The sequence below is a fragment of the Panicum virgatum genome, chromosome 5K, assembly GCF_016808335.1.
Source record: "Panicum virgatum strain AP13 chromosome 5K, P.virgatum_v5, whole genome shotgun sequence".
Classification (NCBI taxonomy): Eukaryota; Viridiplantae; Streptophyta; class Magnoliopsida; order Poales; family Poaceae; genus Panicum; species Panicum virgatum.
In genome coordinates this window covers 5924816-5938654 of record NC_053140.1, presented here as the reverse complement: position 1 = coordinate 5938654, position 13839 = coordinate 5924816, and the positions used below count along the sequence as shown (strand labels likewise).

Sequence of the window (13839 nt, the reverse complement as noted above, 5' to 3'; positions counted from 1 at the left end):
GTGCTATTATTTCATTTTTGTAATATGAGGAGCATGAGTAGCATAAGTGCATGGCAGAGATGTGCACAGTATATTTTGTCCTCTAATTTGAAGGGCATACTATTCAAATTATGCGTAAAGATTAAGAACGCGAATCAAATGAACTTGACACCCTTCATTTGTAATACGTGACAGAGGGGTGCAACTTATTTGAGTGATAACATTTCTTTGGCAAGGGCAACATAGTAGTAAAAAAATGGAGAAGATAGAATTACGTCTATCCTAAAAGAAAATGAGAAGCTAATACAACATATATTTGCAGTACGATTTTGAACCACAAGTCGACAGGTATATGCGTCATGCAGAGGAAATGGGACCCCCCATGTTCCAATACTCCAATAGCATCGGATAGTTTATGCAGCTATACAACTTTTATCAAATTAAGTAGTTATCTGTACATCATTACAATAATATAAGACAGCCTGGTTAGCCAGCTCGCTTAAAATGTGTTGCTCATATACGCCTAGGCAGCATAAAAACTTGGCGGCCCAAGTCTTGCACCGGAAGGGCTGCATAAAGCTCCCATGAGAGGAGAGAAATCTCTGATTCTTCAGTTATGTCCAGCCCCCGATGGCAAGCCCTGTAAGTGCAAAAGTACAAGTGGTTACAGCTAGGTAACTTGTGGAATTTGGGCATGCTATGTGCAGTAGTTGCTGATCTTGTGATGGTACATCACAACACATATCATGGCTTATAGATATCTGCAATATTGATAAATCACTATACCTTCTGTGAAGAAATCTATCTCCTTGTCACTTGCATCCTGTATCGTGGTTGTTCATTATCTTGTCCATCAGCAGTGGTACTGGTGGAGCTTGAGCCAATTGTTACAGGGGGCCAGCCTGAGTGTGCATAGGAAGATGGGTGGCCATTTGATAGCCCAAGTAACACATAAGCTGAAATCTTGCCATTTGCTAAGGGCTGGGGCCTGGGTGGGTGGTGGGGTATGGCCTACTTTGGTCGTTGCACTGCTCGAACACTGTCCTTTTCACACTGGCCACGAACATTCCCGTGGAATAAGCTTCATCTTGGTTCAGTACTGTAACACGTTGCCTCCAACCAGCAGTGACTACCGCCAGTGAGAAATATTGACATAGCTATAAGAACCCCGAAACAAATTCTTGCATCATTTCTAAAAACAGCAGGCAGCAGCTTTTATTATAACTCAGCCACCACTGTCACCAACTATGCATAAAACCCTTTCTTTTAGCTCTTGAATTTTCTGCAATTGCCATTCACATTGTGGTGAAACAATGAGCGACACTGGGATCGTCAGAAAATGTAGCACCTAACTGTGGTGTAGAAACTTACATGACAAGATCTTGAAGCCCATCTCTCAGCAGAAACTGCAGCTTCTTTTAGGTGAGATTTTCTAGGAATCTCATAAGAAAGAGTGTAGGTAGAACTCTCTGTTGCCTCAGCTACCCACATTTGCCTCATCTGGTCTTTTGGTCGCTTGACCAGATTACTAAAACCAACCTGAGCAACAGATGTAGAATTAAGCTAAAGCTGCACTGGTTTTGAAAGGGTTAACACTGAACAGATGTAATAACAAAATAACTACTGCAGATGGCCAAAATGGTGTTGAATTTAGATTTTAGAGGTTTCAAAATAAGGTACAGAAACCACAATCAAAATATCACATACTGTGTTTCCAGAGAGGGTATTACTAAACAATGCACAGTCTTCGCCAGTTGTTGGGGAAGAAAAACTAACTGCTAGAAGACAATCTTGCTCTTCGGACTTTTGTTCGGAGATAAATTTAGATCCATCTGTTATAAAAAGCCACTGCCTTTTCTGGTTGTTACATAAATACATATTGCCAACATATAAAATAACACCTGCAATGTCAAATTCACTGAAATAAAAAGGGTTATTCAAAAGGTTTATTAGTGCAGGGAGAAGATTCAGAAGGTTAAATTTGGGATTAGACCGACCTTGAAAGCGGCACGGCACCAAACTTTGACAGTTCAATTGCTTTACGAGGGGTGAAGAATGGTCTGGAACAAGAAATGTGGTTAAGGTTTAATATGCAATCATACAATGTAACCAGAGTGCAGCCATGAACAATGTAACCAGAGTGCCGCCATGATTCTCACTCAAAATCTGTAGTCTGAGCTGATGCTAAGGGCTTCCACGTTGTAGATGATCCTCTACCATGCAAGTAGAGGATTTCAGTAAAATGATTCGAAGGCATCAATCCTGTAACAGAATAAATTTGTCCCTCCACAAGATCGACTTTCTGTCAATAGAAATGATGATGCTTTAATGCTTTTCACCAAAAATCCTGTCTCCCCTTTTCAACAGAGAATAACATGTTTGCCGCACTTATACACTGCAGATGATTGCGCCATACCTGCATCTCAGTAGGGTTCCAAATTGTTATTAGCCCTTCCTTGTTACTGGATGTTGAAGCAGAAAGTCTACTGACAAGCCCCATCACCCTCACTTTCAAAAATGGTGTAACATCTCTTGAACTAAGGTCAGCAACTTCAAGGGCCTTTTGAACCTTCTTAGCTACTTCATTTTGCATAACCTCCTGCAGCATAACAGTATAGCATGTGCAGCTTTCCGTATAAATATGAACTAACAGAAGCCAGATCTACTTACCTTCTGTTTTTCTTTATAAGATGAGAAGTGCATCAACTGCTCTGAGGTCATGCCTGCCATTATAATTTCAGGTTCAGCTGCACGCTCTAGCATTTTGCAAATTTTAGCCCCCTCATTGTCATCTATGCTGTCACAATTTTCTTGTTGTTCAAACATAATATCTTCTGCAATCTTAGATACTCTACAAGAAACAGTAAATGTTACTGCAATGGCACTAAAAGAGGACAATAATTTTAAAAAAAGGAACCATAAAATCGAAACCAACTTTGATCCAAGAACTTTAAGGCTCTAGTCTGAATGAACTTTAATTAATTCTATGCAGCAATCTAGATTTAATAAAGCAAATTTCTACACTAGAGAATATTGCATGAAAATTCAATGGCGCCAACAGGCAACCCGCACCAGTGCACATGTACATTTATAAGGTGCCACTTGTTGGGAAGCAAAATGTTTGCAAGTGTATTTTGCAACATAGTTTCCCCAACATACACATACTTGCCTACTGGTGTCACGGCCCTGATCGGGGGACCATGCAGAACTAGGGGATATTGGGGGATTGCAAGGGATAAATGGACGCTGAACCGGACTCTTGAGATCGGGCACACCGGCAGCAGCTGCACCCAATCTCAAGGCTCAGAGTTAGATGAGGATCTCTCCTGATAATTCTTACTTGATTCCCCTAATTGAAACATCTCTATATAGAGAGGCTTACTTGACCCTTAAGCAATATATCTAATTCTATCTCCAACCCTAACCCTAATGAAGGCCCAATAGGCTTAGTTTTGGCCCAGCCAATTGCCGATGACAACTGGTTATCAGGGAAAACCTATGTTCAGATACACAAATTCAGTGGTGTTCATGAATATTAGTAGTGCGCACTTTAACTAATCTAACAGACAATTAATTAGATATTAAGAGGTCAACTATGCTCTTAATTGCACAAAAAAGCAATGGTAGGGGAGAACACTGTCCTGAGCTACCAGGATGAGGAGCAGAGATATTTGATAAGCACAAGTACATTTAGAGAATTTAACTTCAGAGTCCTCATATGTCAAATCATGCTGAGGATTTTCAAAACTGAGCAAAAATACACATGCCAAACATTCCTTCTCATGATGAACAAATGTCACTGATTGAAAGGGTGCTCCGATAGTTGAATAGTTAATCTACTTCTATTAGAGGAGTTGTGATGTTCATTGCATTCATTTATATTGTTTACCAGTCACATAACCAAGTACCTCTGGTGGTACAGTTGCAGCACCTTTCTTTCCATCCTTTCAGATCTCACAATAGAACGACCATCAGGCAACCTGAAGTGCACAATTGAGAGTTAGAAAGCCCACCTAGCACCTAGCATGTGGGTATCTGAACCTAGTTCTTTTTCTGCAATTGTGGCGTGTTTAGCTTGCATCCAGTCATATACCTTTCCCGGAAGAGAACAGGATATATCCTTGTGATTCCAACCAGAGTCCTAGGAACTCTACCACCGGAAGCTTTTATGCACTTGAATGCCAGTGGGAGTCCAGCATGCTTGCCTGATATGTATGAATGGTTATCAAAGAGAATACGACTGTTTGATAAGGGATAAGCAGAATGCGGAGTGCAAATATTCAGTTACAAGTAATCATAATGATATTGTTCTTTAAAAAGAATGGGTACATCAGGCACATACAGAATCCCAAGGTCTCATCCCATCTTGCACGATAGGTGCCATTTATGTGGACCATTAATTTGACAGAACCAGATGCCTGAAAATATGATGACGCCAAAAAAGATATATAATTACATGTTAGTCCTTATTCACAGCTAATTTATGGATCAGGGGATCAGGCAAACCTCATGAAATGACACAGGCCCAGACCAACCAAATAAAGAAGCTCCCCATATCTGCCAAGATGGAGTGCATATTATTAGGTCAAACACATTAGTAGTAATTAATCATAGCCATGTCCCCATGAGAAGTGAAAATAGCATAGTACCCGAAGCTTTTGTCCTAAGAAAAGCTTTCTTTTTTCTAGTTGTTCTGAAAGTGCCATATCTAACGATGCGTCAAGTGAATACCTGCGAAGAGGTAGACATTGGAAATTGTTGATGTCTTTCAGTTTCAATACAATGCAATAGAGCGAGCACGACAACATACCATCCATCAGTTAATTCAATTTTTGCAGACATGTTTCTATTAGAGGCTGACAAGCTTTTATTGCCATTGCTGTCTTCATTATTATCTATCTTGTCAACCTCCAACTTATTGTCACTTTGGTCAGGACAAGAGTAAATAGCTGAAATGCACAGGACCATCATCAAAGATGGTGAGGCATTCCCTTCTAAAATCTTTTTTATTGCTGACCGGTGGCCATGGTTCACTTCCCTATCATACCTAAAATTCATGAAATTTCATGTATAAAATGAGATGTGTCCATACAACTGAAATCGATAAATAGATAGCATGCTATCATCTCACCGGTACTTAAGCTCCTCAAAAACATTGTCAACCGTCAAGAATTTACCAGCAGCTCTAGTTGGGTAGCATCTCTCTAGTGAAGCAAGTTTCCACACAATCCATTTATAGTGATTACTGACCCATCTAAAACAAGAAAACCAAAGTGACTTGATATACAGGATGTCTAAACATTCTCGTAATTTTATTGCCATCTAGCAAGGAGAACATCTAGGTCAGTATTTATCAATCCTAGCATGACTGAAATGAAGCAAAAGAAAAGTAAGAACTAGATGAACAGGTCCATAAAAAATTCATTAACCTTAACTAGAAACACAATAAACCGGAAAGGTAATGATCAAACGCTTTTTTCATCATTTGCTGAGCAAAAGCACCATATCAAGTTAGTTAAGTTAACATAGTGTTTGTTTTGATTTGTGATTTTTTTCTTTTCTGGTGGGTTGAACCCTTCATTCTTTTGTATCCCACAATTCAAATGACCCAAAAGGGTCAATCTTGTATCATCAGCATGAAATAATAGAGCATGACATCCAAGAACGATCTTTACTCTTTAGTTGCGTATGATAATGAAGCACCACATCTGAGCAGCATCTTCTGGAAATCTTCTGCTCCAGTACCCATATGCTGAAATTTAAACTTCTCAGCTCCTTTTGCATCCATGAGCTTCACATCATCAGCTACATGTTCACTCTAGTCACAAGAAAGATTCATAGTTACTAAAGTGAGGAAACAACACACCTGCAGGAATGAAATACAAGGATACAGCACCTGTACGAAGCAAGGAGGACCACCAAAATATTCTTTGCAGCTTTTCCTTTGATGTTGGAAAGGATAACGAGCAGACAGCTTTGTCCTACAGGGGCTGATCTGAGTTGGTGCTACTTTGGATTCTCCTGTGAACAACAGTCCAGTCAATCAAGTAGGAATGAATCTCAAAAATGTGCTTAACTACATATCACCATCAGCTTACCAGAAGAGGAAAGTTTGTTGGTTTTTATTGGTGTGATGAACCTAGCCAGTTTTATCAAGGATGTATCAGAAGCATGACATCAAGGAGTATACAACTGCTAGACAGGATGCAAATCAAAGGACCTGGTAGAACGGGGCCGTTTGAATGGAGATATGGAGTTTCTTCCTCCGATCACTCTCTTTCCATTAGCAAAGTGGTCCGTATTTTTTCCAGAACAAGTAGCCATGTAGTTAGTGATGTCAACCAAAGGTCCAGCTGGCATATGGTGCCTATGGGTCTTGTCTTTGGTGTCAATTGCATTGTCACTTTCAGATAAATATCTGGGAAGCTTTGGGGCCTTTGGAATTTCGTTGATTGAGAGATATTGACTCCCCATATGAAACTTATTAGCATTTCCTTTAGTTACAGGGATATCAGGTACATCATATCCAATTACTTTAGTCCCGTGCAATAAGTTAGATTCGTCTCCTTTTGGAGAAATAGTTGAATCTGGTTGCTTCTCTTTAGCTGATGCCAGGGAGCAGCCTACTGGACCATTTGGTGAAATCTCTGAACCTGAATCGCTCAAAAGGTTTTTTGCACGTTGTAATGCATCAGTAGAAATAGCCATTGATCGGCCACCAGCAGTGCTGAACCTAATAGAATACCCACCAGCATCAGAGGTAGTTTTAGAAAATCCAAACTGCTGATGTCTTTCTATAAGTATGGGTTTTTCTGTTGGACAAAAACCCTTATGAGGGCCACCAGAAATTGCATGTGTGGATGCAACATCAAGCATTCGTTCTGGATTTTCCAGCTTAACAGTTATCTTCGTACCTAACTTATCACCCACATGTCCAAAAAATTGTGTTGAAAGGGTATCCTCCTCCAAGCCCAATAAGGTAGCAGCTCGAGAAACACCAGCTGAAGATACATTTACTGTTCTTGCACAGCTTCTCTTGAGAGGTGAAGCGAAGACTGGAAACTTTTTGTCCATTTTAACCAACTTGCAGTTCTCTGACAAAGAACAACTCATATCAGCAATGAATAAAGGGGAAATGCACACATACTCCCAGAACAAGTTTTTTTTATTAATCAACACATCATCATCATGCCATATAACTATATCAGCAGTTCAGTACTTGATTTAACTGCCAACTGATCATGTCACAATCTTGAAATTTGATCACACATCATACATTTCAATTTGGACCCTTGCCATAAGGATGATGCAACTGTCTGAACAGTGAAGTCCAACACTCTAAATGAGCATGCCAGAATGGATGGTTTACATAACCAAAGAAATAGATTATGACAAAGATGAAACATTTTTTTCTTTCTTCTTTTTATGGTAACTAGAAAAACTGGTGATTCTTTTTTTTCTCAAAAAAACCGGTGATTCATTAGTAGCAGTATTGTAAATTGTGTTTGCTAGCTTAATTTCCACAACTAAAAAGGAATGATATGACCTCAGATTTAACCAAGAAGATATCTTATCATAATGGTGGTGAGTGTGCCTTATGAAAATAATCTTTGCCGATATACTCTAGTTCTATACTCTGTCTGCTCTTTTTTAGTTGACTTTTAGAATTTGTGCATTAACAGTAACTACATGAGTAGGGTTATCATCAGAATTGCCATTATAATATTATAAATTTCTTGAATTGTAGTCCCTTGATTCAAAAATACAATGCCTATTTTGTTCTCGGGAAAGTCAAACTTTGGATACTTTCACCAACAGTTAGTAAAATTATAAAGTATGTCAGGTGTATAATATAACTAGATTCACATTTCAAATTCTTTCACAATATATATAGCTTTTACAGCTATAATTATATATTTTGTGAGAAAACCTTGGTCAAAATCTAACTTTGAAAAGCAAACAAAAAAATATGCCTTGTATTTTTTAATACAGGGAGTACTAATCTATTCTACAGAAGAAAAAGTCAGAAATGAGGTTACTGAGTATGAAGTATCAGTTGCTGCACAGCAAAATAGCCTATAAAGTTTGATATGCATGCTAAATAGTAAATACCTCGGTTTACATCACCTTCTTCCTCTAAAACAGCCCTTGCCTTCTGCACTGAGCTTTCACTAACCAAGACCGATTTTCCGGATCCAGTTTGAAACATTGGCAATGAATTTCCACAGTCTTCATATCCTTTCAAAATAATGTTGTAAACAAAAGTTTACAAGTCAACAAAGGAATTGAATGTGTAAATTTATGTTAGAAGTTAATTTATATTCTTGAGAAAGTAAAAGTCATATTGAATTTGACTAGCTTGAGGAGCATACATGATCATTATAGTTGGATCATGATGTCTATATTTCTAGGTGTTGCTTAGTTGTAAAGTTGAGGTTGTACAAGTAAACTAGGATTTTACTACTAGCTAGTGTTTAGCTAATGGTGAGTTGTAATTGTGTATCAGTTTGTAAGTCCTATAAAAGGACATGTACCCCCATAGTCTATGTGTTGGACCAAGGATAAAGGCCCCCACCCCTCCCACTATAACACTTGGATTTTATGGTCGGGTTGGCTAGGTGGGGTGCTCTAACTTGGTATCAGAGCCGAGGTCCTGGGTTCGATCCCTCCCGGCCACGCATTTCCGCTGCGCGATTTCCCCTACGTCTCTCGTGTGCTGAGACCTGCTGCGGGCTACGCCGGGCTCGCACGCCGTAGGGGGAATGTTGGACCAAGGATAAAGGCCCCCACCCCTCCCACTATAACACCTGGGTTTTATGGTCGGGTTGGCTAGGTGGGGTGCTCTAACTCTATGTAACCTTTGTGAGTCAATAAAGAGCATACTTTTAGCTCCATTGGTTCCTCTCCATTGCATCATTCTTCCTTCCCAAACTAGTTAGTCAGGTTTTACAATTTATACTAAAATCAGCTGTATAAAAAACCTTACAGTGTAACCCAGTATTTCAAGAGATACCTTTTGTTGCCAATTTGCCTTGCTCCAAGAGGGTGGCCCTATGTTTTGAACTTCCATTCTCAGGTGAAAACTGTTGTATTCCAGCCTGGAACATTGGGGTCTCAGCAACGCCATCCCCAATGTCACTATTCACTGGTTTGCACAAGACATGACTACATGAGTATTTAGCATGCTACACAAAAGCCATCTGTAGCAATTTTAAAATCCAAGAGAAAGAACTCTCAATTTAGAACATAAATATACCTCTTTTTACAGCCTCTGAGATAATTTGTGCATTCTCCCTTGAGTTCTCGCTTAAAACAGACCTTCCAAGTCCAGTTTTAATTGTTGAGGTGGCACAAACATCATTTAGATGAGCTTCATCTGAGGAAATCACAGTAGAAAACATGTTTGTCAGGTAAAAAAGATACATGTGCACGACAATTACAAAATGGTGATATGTGATGTTTTGAGCATGATGTACCTTCCAGTTCCTTTGCAATGTTCCTTGGCTCCAGAATTGCACTTGCCTTTTTAATTGAGCTCTTACTTACTGTAACTGACCTCCCTAACCCAGTCTGGAACAACGGCAAGTGCCCATCACCCTCGTAACATCTTCCTGCAGGGAAACAGATTAACAAGTGAGAAACATCTAACATGTAGAAATAGTGGCATTTTGTATTGTTAATAAATTGAATAGATGCACATACAATGGCACAAAAGAGACAGGTTTTCACAGTGAAGTCGGGAAAGGAATATATACCTTGCACTGAAGTATTTTCCTTTGGTGTAACAGTTCTGTCGTTCATAATCAAACTGCTACTCATCAAAACAGACGTTGGGGTTTCAAATTGGAAAGATGTAGCACAAATATCGGTATCTCCATTTCCTGAATCTCACACAGGAAGCAAACTTAGTGAATCCTGGGCATTTAATTAGTAAAGAAAGAAATTAAGTTTGTAAGAGTGTTTTTACCACTTCTTTTAACATCTCCATCCTCCAAAACTGCCTTTGCCTTTTTAATAGAGCCCTGTTTCACAGCAACAGGCCTTCCCATTCCTGTTTGGAAAATTGGGAGCTGGTAGCCAGTATCCCGTTGTCCTTCACACAAAGAAGTAACAGTTATTGTCAAGATTGAATTTAGAAAGGTGCAAAGACATGTAGTTGAATTTTCATATCTTACCAGTATTTTCAACACCTTCATCCATCAGCACAGCCCTAGATCTCTCAATGGATCTTTCGCTGATCAAGACTGGTTTTCCGGAACCAGTTTGAAATATCAGAGACTGATCGGGGTAACCAGGACACTCAACGTTCCCTAACAATAGACTAATTGCGTCATGTCACAGAAGCGCCCATTCCGAAGTAATTAGGTAAATGGTTTATAATATATGTGAACAGTACAATAACCAAATTTACCTGTATTTACATTATTTTCATCTAGCACAGCCCTAGCTATCTGTACAGATGCAATACTGATTGATACAGCTCTACCTGAACCAGTTTGGAACATTGGAAACTGTTCCATGCCTCCTGCATCTCCTGCAATAGACAATAGTGCTCGTTAATCACAAAATAAGGCATGTCTGAACTCTGAAATCATTCAGAAAAATCTTCAACACTTCTTAACATAGATTGTTATTAGGATAAACTACCTTCATTTGCGACGGTTTGACCCTCTAAAACAGCTCTCGCCTTATCAATGGAGCTCTTGCTGACTAGGACCGATTTACCCGTACCAGTATGGAACATTGGTTGTTTGGCACCAGCAGCATTCTCAACATTTTCTTAAAAGAAGAGAAAGGTATTTCATAATTAATGACATAAAACACAGAGGGATACTAAATGCCATCAAGTCATCACATGTGAAATAAGATCCTAGTCCTACCTTCTAAAACAGCTCTTGCCTTCTGAACCGAGTCCTTGCTGAGCGGGACTATTTTGCCTGATCCAGTTTGGAACATTGGCAACAAGTTATCTTTATGTGCACCTGCACCACCTAAATTTCACATTATACTATATCAATATGGAATCACATAATTTCATAAAAGTTATCAAAACTTGCACCATTTATCTCTAGATGCAAGTTGCAATCTAATCTTCAGAACAGAAAAGACGAAACAAATCTAACCTCCCAGTGGAACATCTAAGTTTGTCTGTTCGCCCTGCAGACCAGCATCATCACCAAATGGTTGCTCTGCAATAGACAAACACATCAACCTCTTTGAAGCACAGAGAAATGAACATAAACAGTGCCAGTTCCAAGCAACCAAATATCCAACAATACACAACAATTAAACCAAATCAAACCGCATTCAGGTGCAAAAGCTCTTACTTCTCTTCCTGTTACTGTTAGTAGCCTCCTCCATCTCCTCACCGACCAACGCACTGGCTCTCCTTATGGCCCTCTCGCTGACGGCCACCGACCTCCCCGACCCAGTGGAGAACATTCCACCCGTATTGACACCCTCAGCCAGTGCATCATTCCCATTTCGTTCAGTCAACTTGTCCAGCGCTGCGAATCCCATCAAGGGAAACAGGAGGTCACCGCCCAGTTAGACACCGCGCCACTCGCCGCGGGAAGCAGCAAACACACACGAAGACACAGAACAACGGGCGCGCGCGCGCGTGTATGGAGAGAAGGCGGATACCTTGGAGGAGTAGGCTGGCCATTAAGGGCAAGCGCCCCCCGTCGGCGCCTAGGTTTTCTGACGGCGAGGGGAGAGAGGGTCAGGGATTAGCAACCCATCCATAACTGAGGCCAACTCGAATGCAGGGGTATACACGGATGGATGTGGAGATCGAACCTTCGATTGGCGCGCCGTCGGGCGGCGGCGAACGAGGAGGGGCAGGATCAGGCGGACCCGCCGCCGCCGGGGCCGCCAGGGGCGGCGGGGGCGGGGTGGGTGGCGTCTCGGTCGCGGGGACCCAGACGAGGCTCCCGTCGGGCTGGGTCCAGACCTGCCACTTGATCGGCATGGGTCCCGGACCGCGGCGAGGAGGCGGAGCGGCGGCGACGGAGACGCGGTGAAGAACGGGAGAAGGAAAATGTTTTCGAAATTGGGCGGAGAAGTGGGAGGGAAACGATCGAGCTGGCGCCGGAGCTGAATTCCTTCCGCGTGACTGCGTGAGCGAGCGTGACGCTTTTATCTCTCGCCGTTTTCGGTGGGCCCCAAGGAAGTGGAGCCGACGGGCCGGCAACGAGACGACCTTGCCAAGCGTGCGCGGGCGTCGCACGGCCCAACAGCACCCGCGGTCGCGGCCCGCAGGAATGGTCCGGCGTACTCGCGCTTTTTTATATATTTTTAAAAAATCAAAATTTCAAAAATATATGTTCGTTTTGAAAAATTTCAAAAATACCCCCGGTCGCCCCTATATGGCGACATGCCCTAAGTGTATTTTTTTTTCAAATTCGCGACGAGGTCCCTGGGCAAAAAAAAAATACAAGGGGGCCTGTCGCCCCTGTCGCCCGTTGGGGGGGGGCGACAGGGTCCCTCCCCTCTATATAAGCCCTGACCGTCATTCGCCGCCATTTCCTTTGTCATTTGAGGTTAAAAATTCAGGAAAAAAGAGAGGGGTGAGGAGAAGAAAAGCGGCGAAGCTCTGCCGAATTGTGTACTTGTGATCTACCGGTAACTTCCGTATGAATCCATTGATATTGTATAACAATTTAATTTAATTAGCGGATTAGCTGAATTAGATTTGGTGCTTTAGAACACTCATTTAGTATTACAATTTCAGTACTATTACAGACTTGTTTTTAAATTAATTATGAATTAGAATAGAATTATGAAAGTACCTTATTGATATTGCATCATAAGGCAATGGCTGCCTCCAATTATGGAGGATTTTCATGGACCGAAGAAAAATCTAATATAATACTTGATATCATGACACATCTTGTTATCAGTAAGAAGTTGGATCCATTAGCGGATGGTACGATAGAGATGGTGTTGTCTAAAGTAGTAGAGTTTAAAGATTTCACATTATTTCGAGGTATTACGACGCAAGATATTACGACGCAAGATGTAAAGGGACACCTACTAGAACGTCGAAAGATATACATGAGAGTATGTGAACTAGCGAATCATCCTAATATCATTGGATTCTTACAAAGTTCTTGTAAGATATGGATGCGGCTAGAGGTGTATGAGATGCACATTAAGGTAACTCTAATTCAGTTGTAATCTCGTCCGTCATTTCGAATCCATATTTAAGAAACAGTAACATTGTTTTTTAATTATATGCTAGGATTACCCCGATGACACGGAGTTGCTTGATCTGCACCATGTTGGATTTCATTTTGTGTCTTCTCCCGGATTTGAACAAAAATGGCCAGAGGCCACCCACGCTCTAGAGCTGCTTGCATGTACTTCAGCCAGTCATCAGTGCTGTGTATCATCATCAATTCACATGAATCAGTTTCTACCTCCCAATTAACAAGAGACTGGACGGTGATCACATGTGTCAACGGATCAACACCGAACCCACGCTGCAGTCACTTACATATGGAACCAAAACTCCTTTCCAGAGGTTTATTTATGGCGCTAGATGTGCACTTAAAGGCAGAAAGATCTACTCCATTTGGCCCATACAAAACATTATAGTCACCATAAAATACTTGAAACTGCATCTTGCTCGACATATCTGTATATCACAGAATACTTATCGAGTTATACTCTTTACTTCACTACCTTATTCAATAATCCGTAAAAACTAAGTATGAAATTCAACTACAACGTATAAGTATTCATAACTACGTGATGACACTCAAATTCTATACTGCATATGCCAAATTCTATTCTAAATCATAATTAATTTATAAACACGTCTCTAATAGTACTGCAATTGTAATAATAAATACGTAG

At 40.8% G+C, this 13839-nt stretch overlaps 1 protein-coding gene across 6 annotated transcripts; it reads right to left on the bottom strand.

Moving 5' to 3' along the window:
• Positions 1-274: 274 nt before the first annotated feature.
• On the bottom strand, positions 275-12078 carry LOC120705900 (protein BREAST CANCER SUSCEPTIBILITY 2 homolog B-like). Of its 6 annotated transcripts, none has more exons than XM_039990446.1 (33): positions 11779-12078; positions 11623-11679; positions 11307-11486; positions 11103-11168; positions 10860-10970; positions 10627-10758; positions 10391-10513; positions 10155-10289; positions 9947-10072; positions 9735-9860; positions 9456-9590; positions 9236-9355; positions 8993-9124; positions 8092-8217; positions 6200-7073; positions 6078-6118; positions 5876-6000; positions 5655-5797; positions 5111-5233; positions 4790-5026; positions 4629-4710; positions 4486-4536; positions 4322-4397; positions 4073-4184; positions 3888-3959; positions 2650-2830; positions 2396-2578; positions 2139-2281; positions 1977-2039; positions 1687-1897; positions 1351-1518; positions 766-1261; positions 275-619 (listed from the first exon to the last, which is right to left on the bottom strand). In XM_039990446.1, exons 1-32 carry the CDS (start codon positions 11948-11950, stop codon positions 1205-1207), a joined length of 4683 nt encoding a protein of 1560 aa, XP_039846380.1. In that variant the 5' UTR covers positions 11951-12078; the 3' UTR covers positions 275-619; positions 766-1204. The 6 variants fall into 6 exon arrangements, with proteins under 6 accessions (XP_039846380.1, XP_039846385.1, XP_039846382.1 ...); XM_039990451.1 differs by having other exon boundaries at positions 1687-1880; XM_039990448.1 differs by having other exon boundaries at positions 8107-8217.
• Positions 12079-13839: the final 1761 nt, after the last annotated feature.

What these genes read in the sequence shown, in the direction of transcription:
- LOC120705900 (XM_039990446.1), bottom strand. Translation starts at nt 11,950, where the DNA reads ATGCCGATCAAGTGGCAGGTCTGGACCCAGCCCGACGGGAGCCTCGTC. An exon ending in AGAAGGTGATGTAAACCGAG is followed by an intron (nt 7,074 to 8,091) that starts GTATTTACTATT and finishes GTTCTTTGTCAG; the next exon opens with AGAACTGCAAGTTGGTTAAA. An exon ending in CCTGTTCTCTTCCGGGAAAG is followed by an intron (nt 3,960 to 4,072) that starts GTATATGACTGG and finishes TGTGCACTTCAG; the next exon opens with GTTGCCTGATGGTCGTTCTA.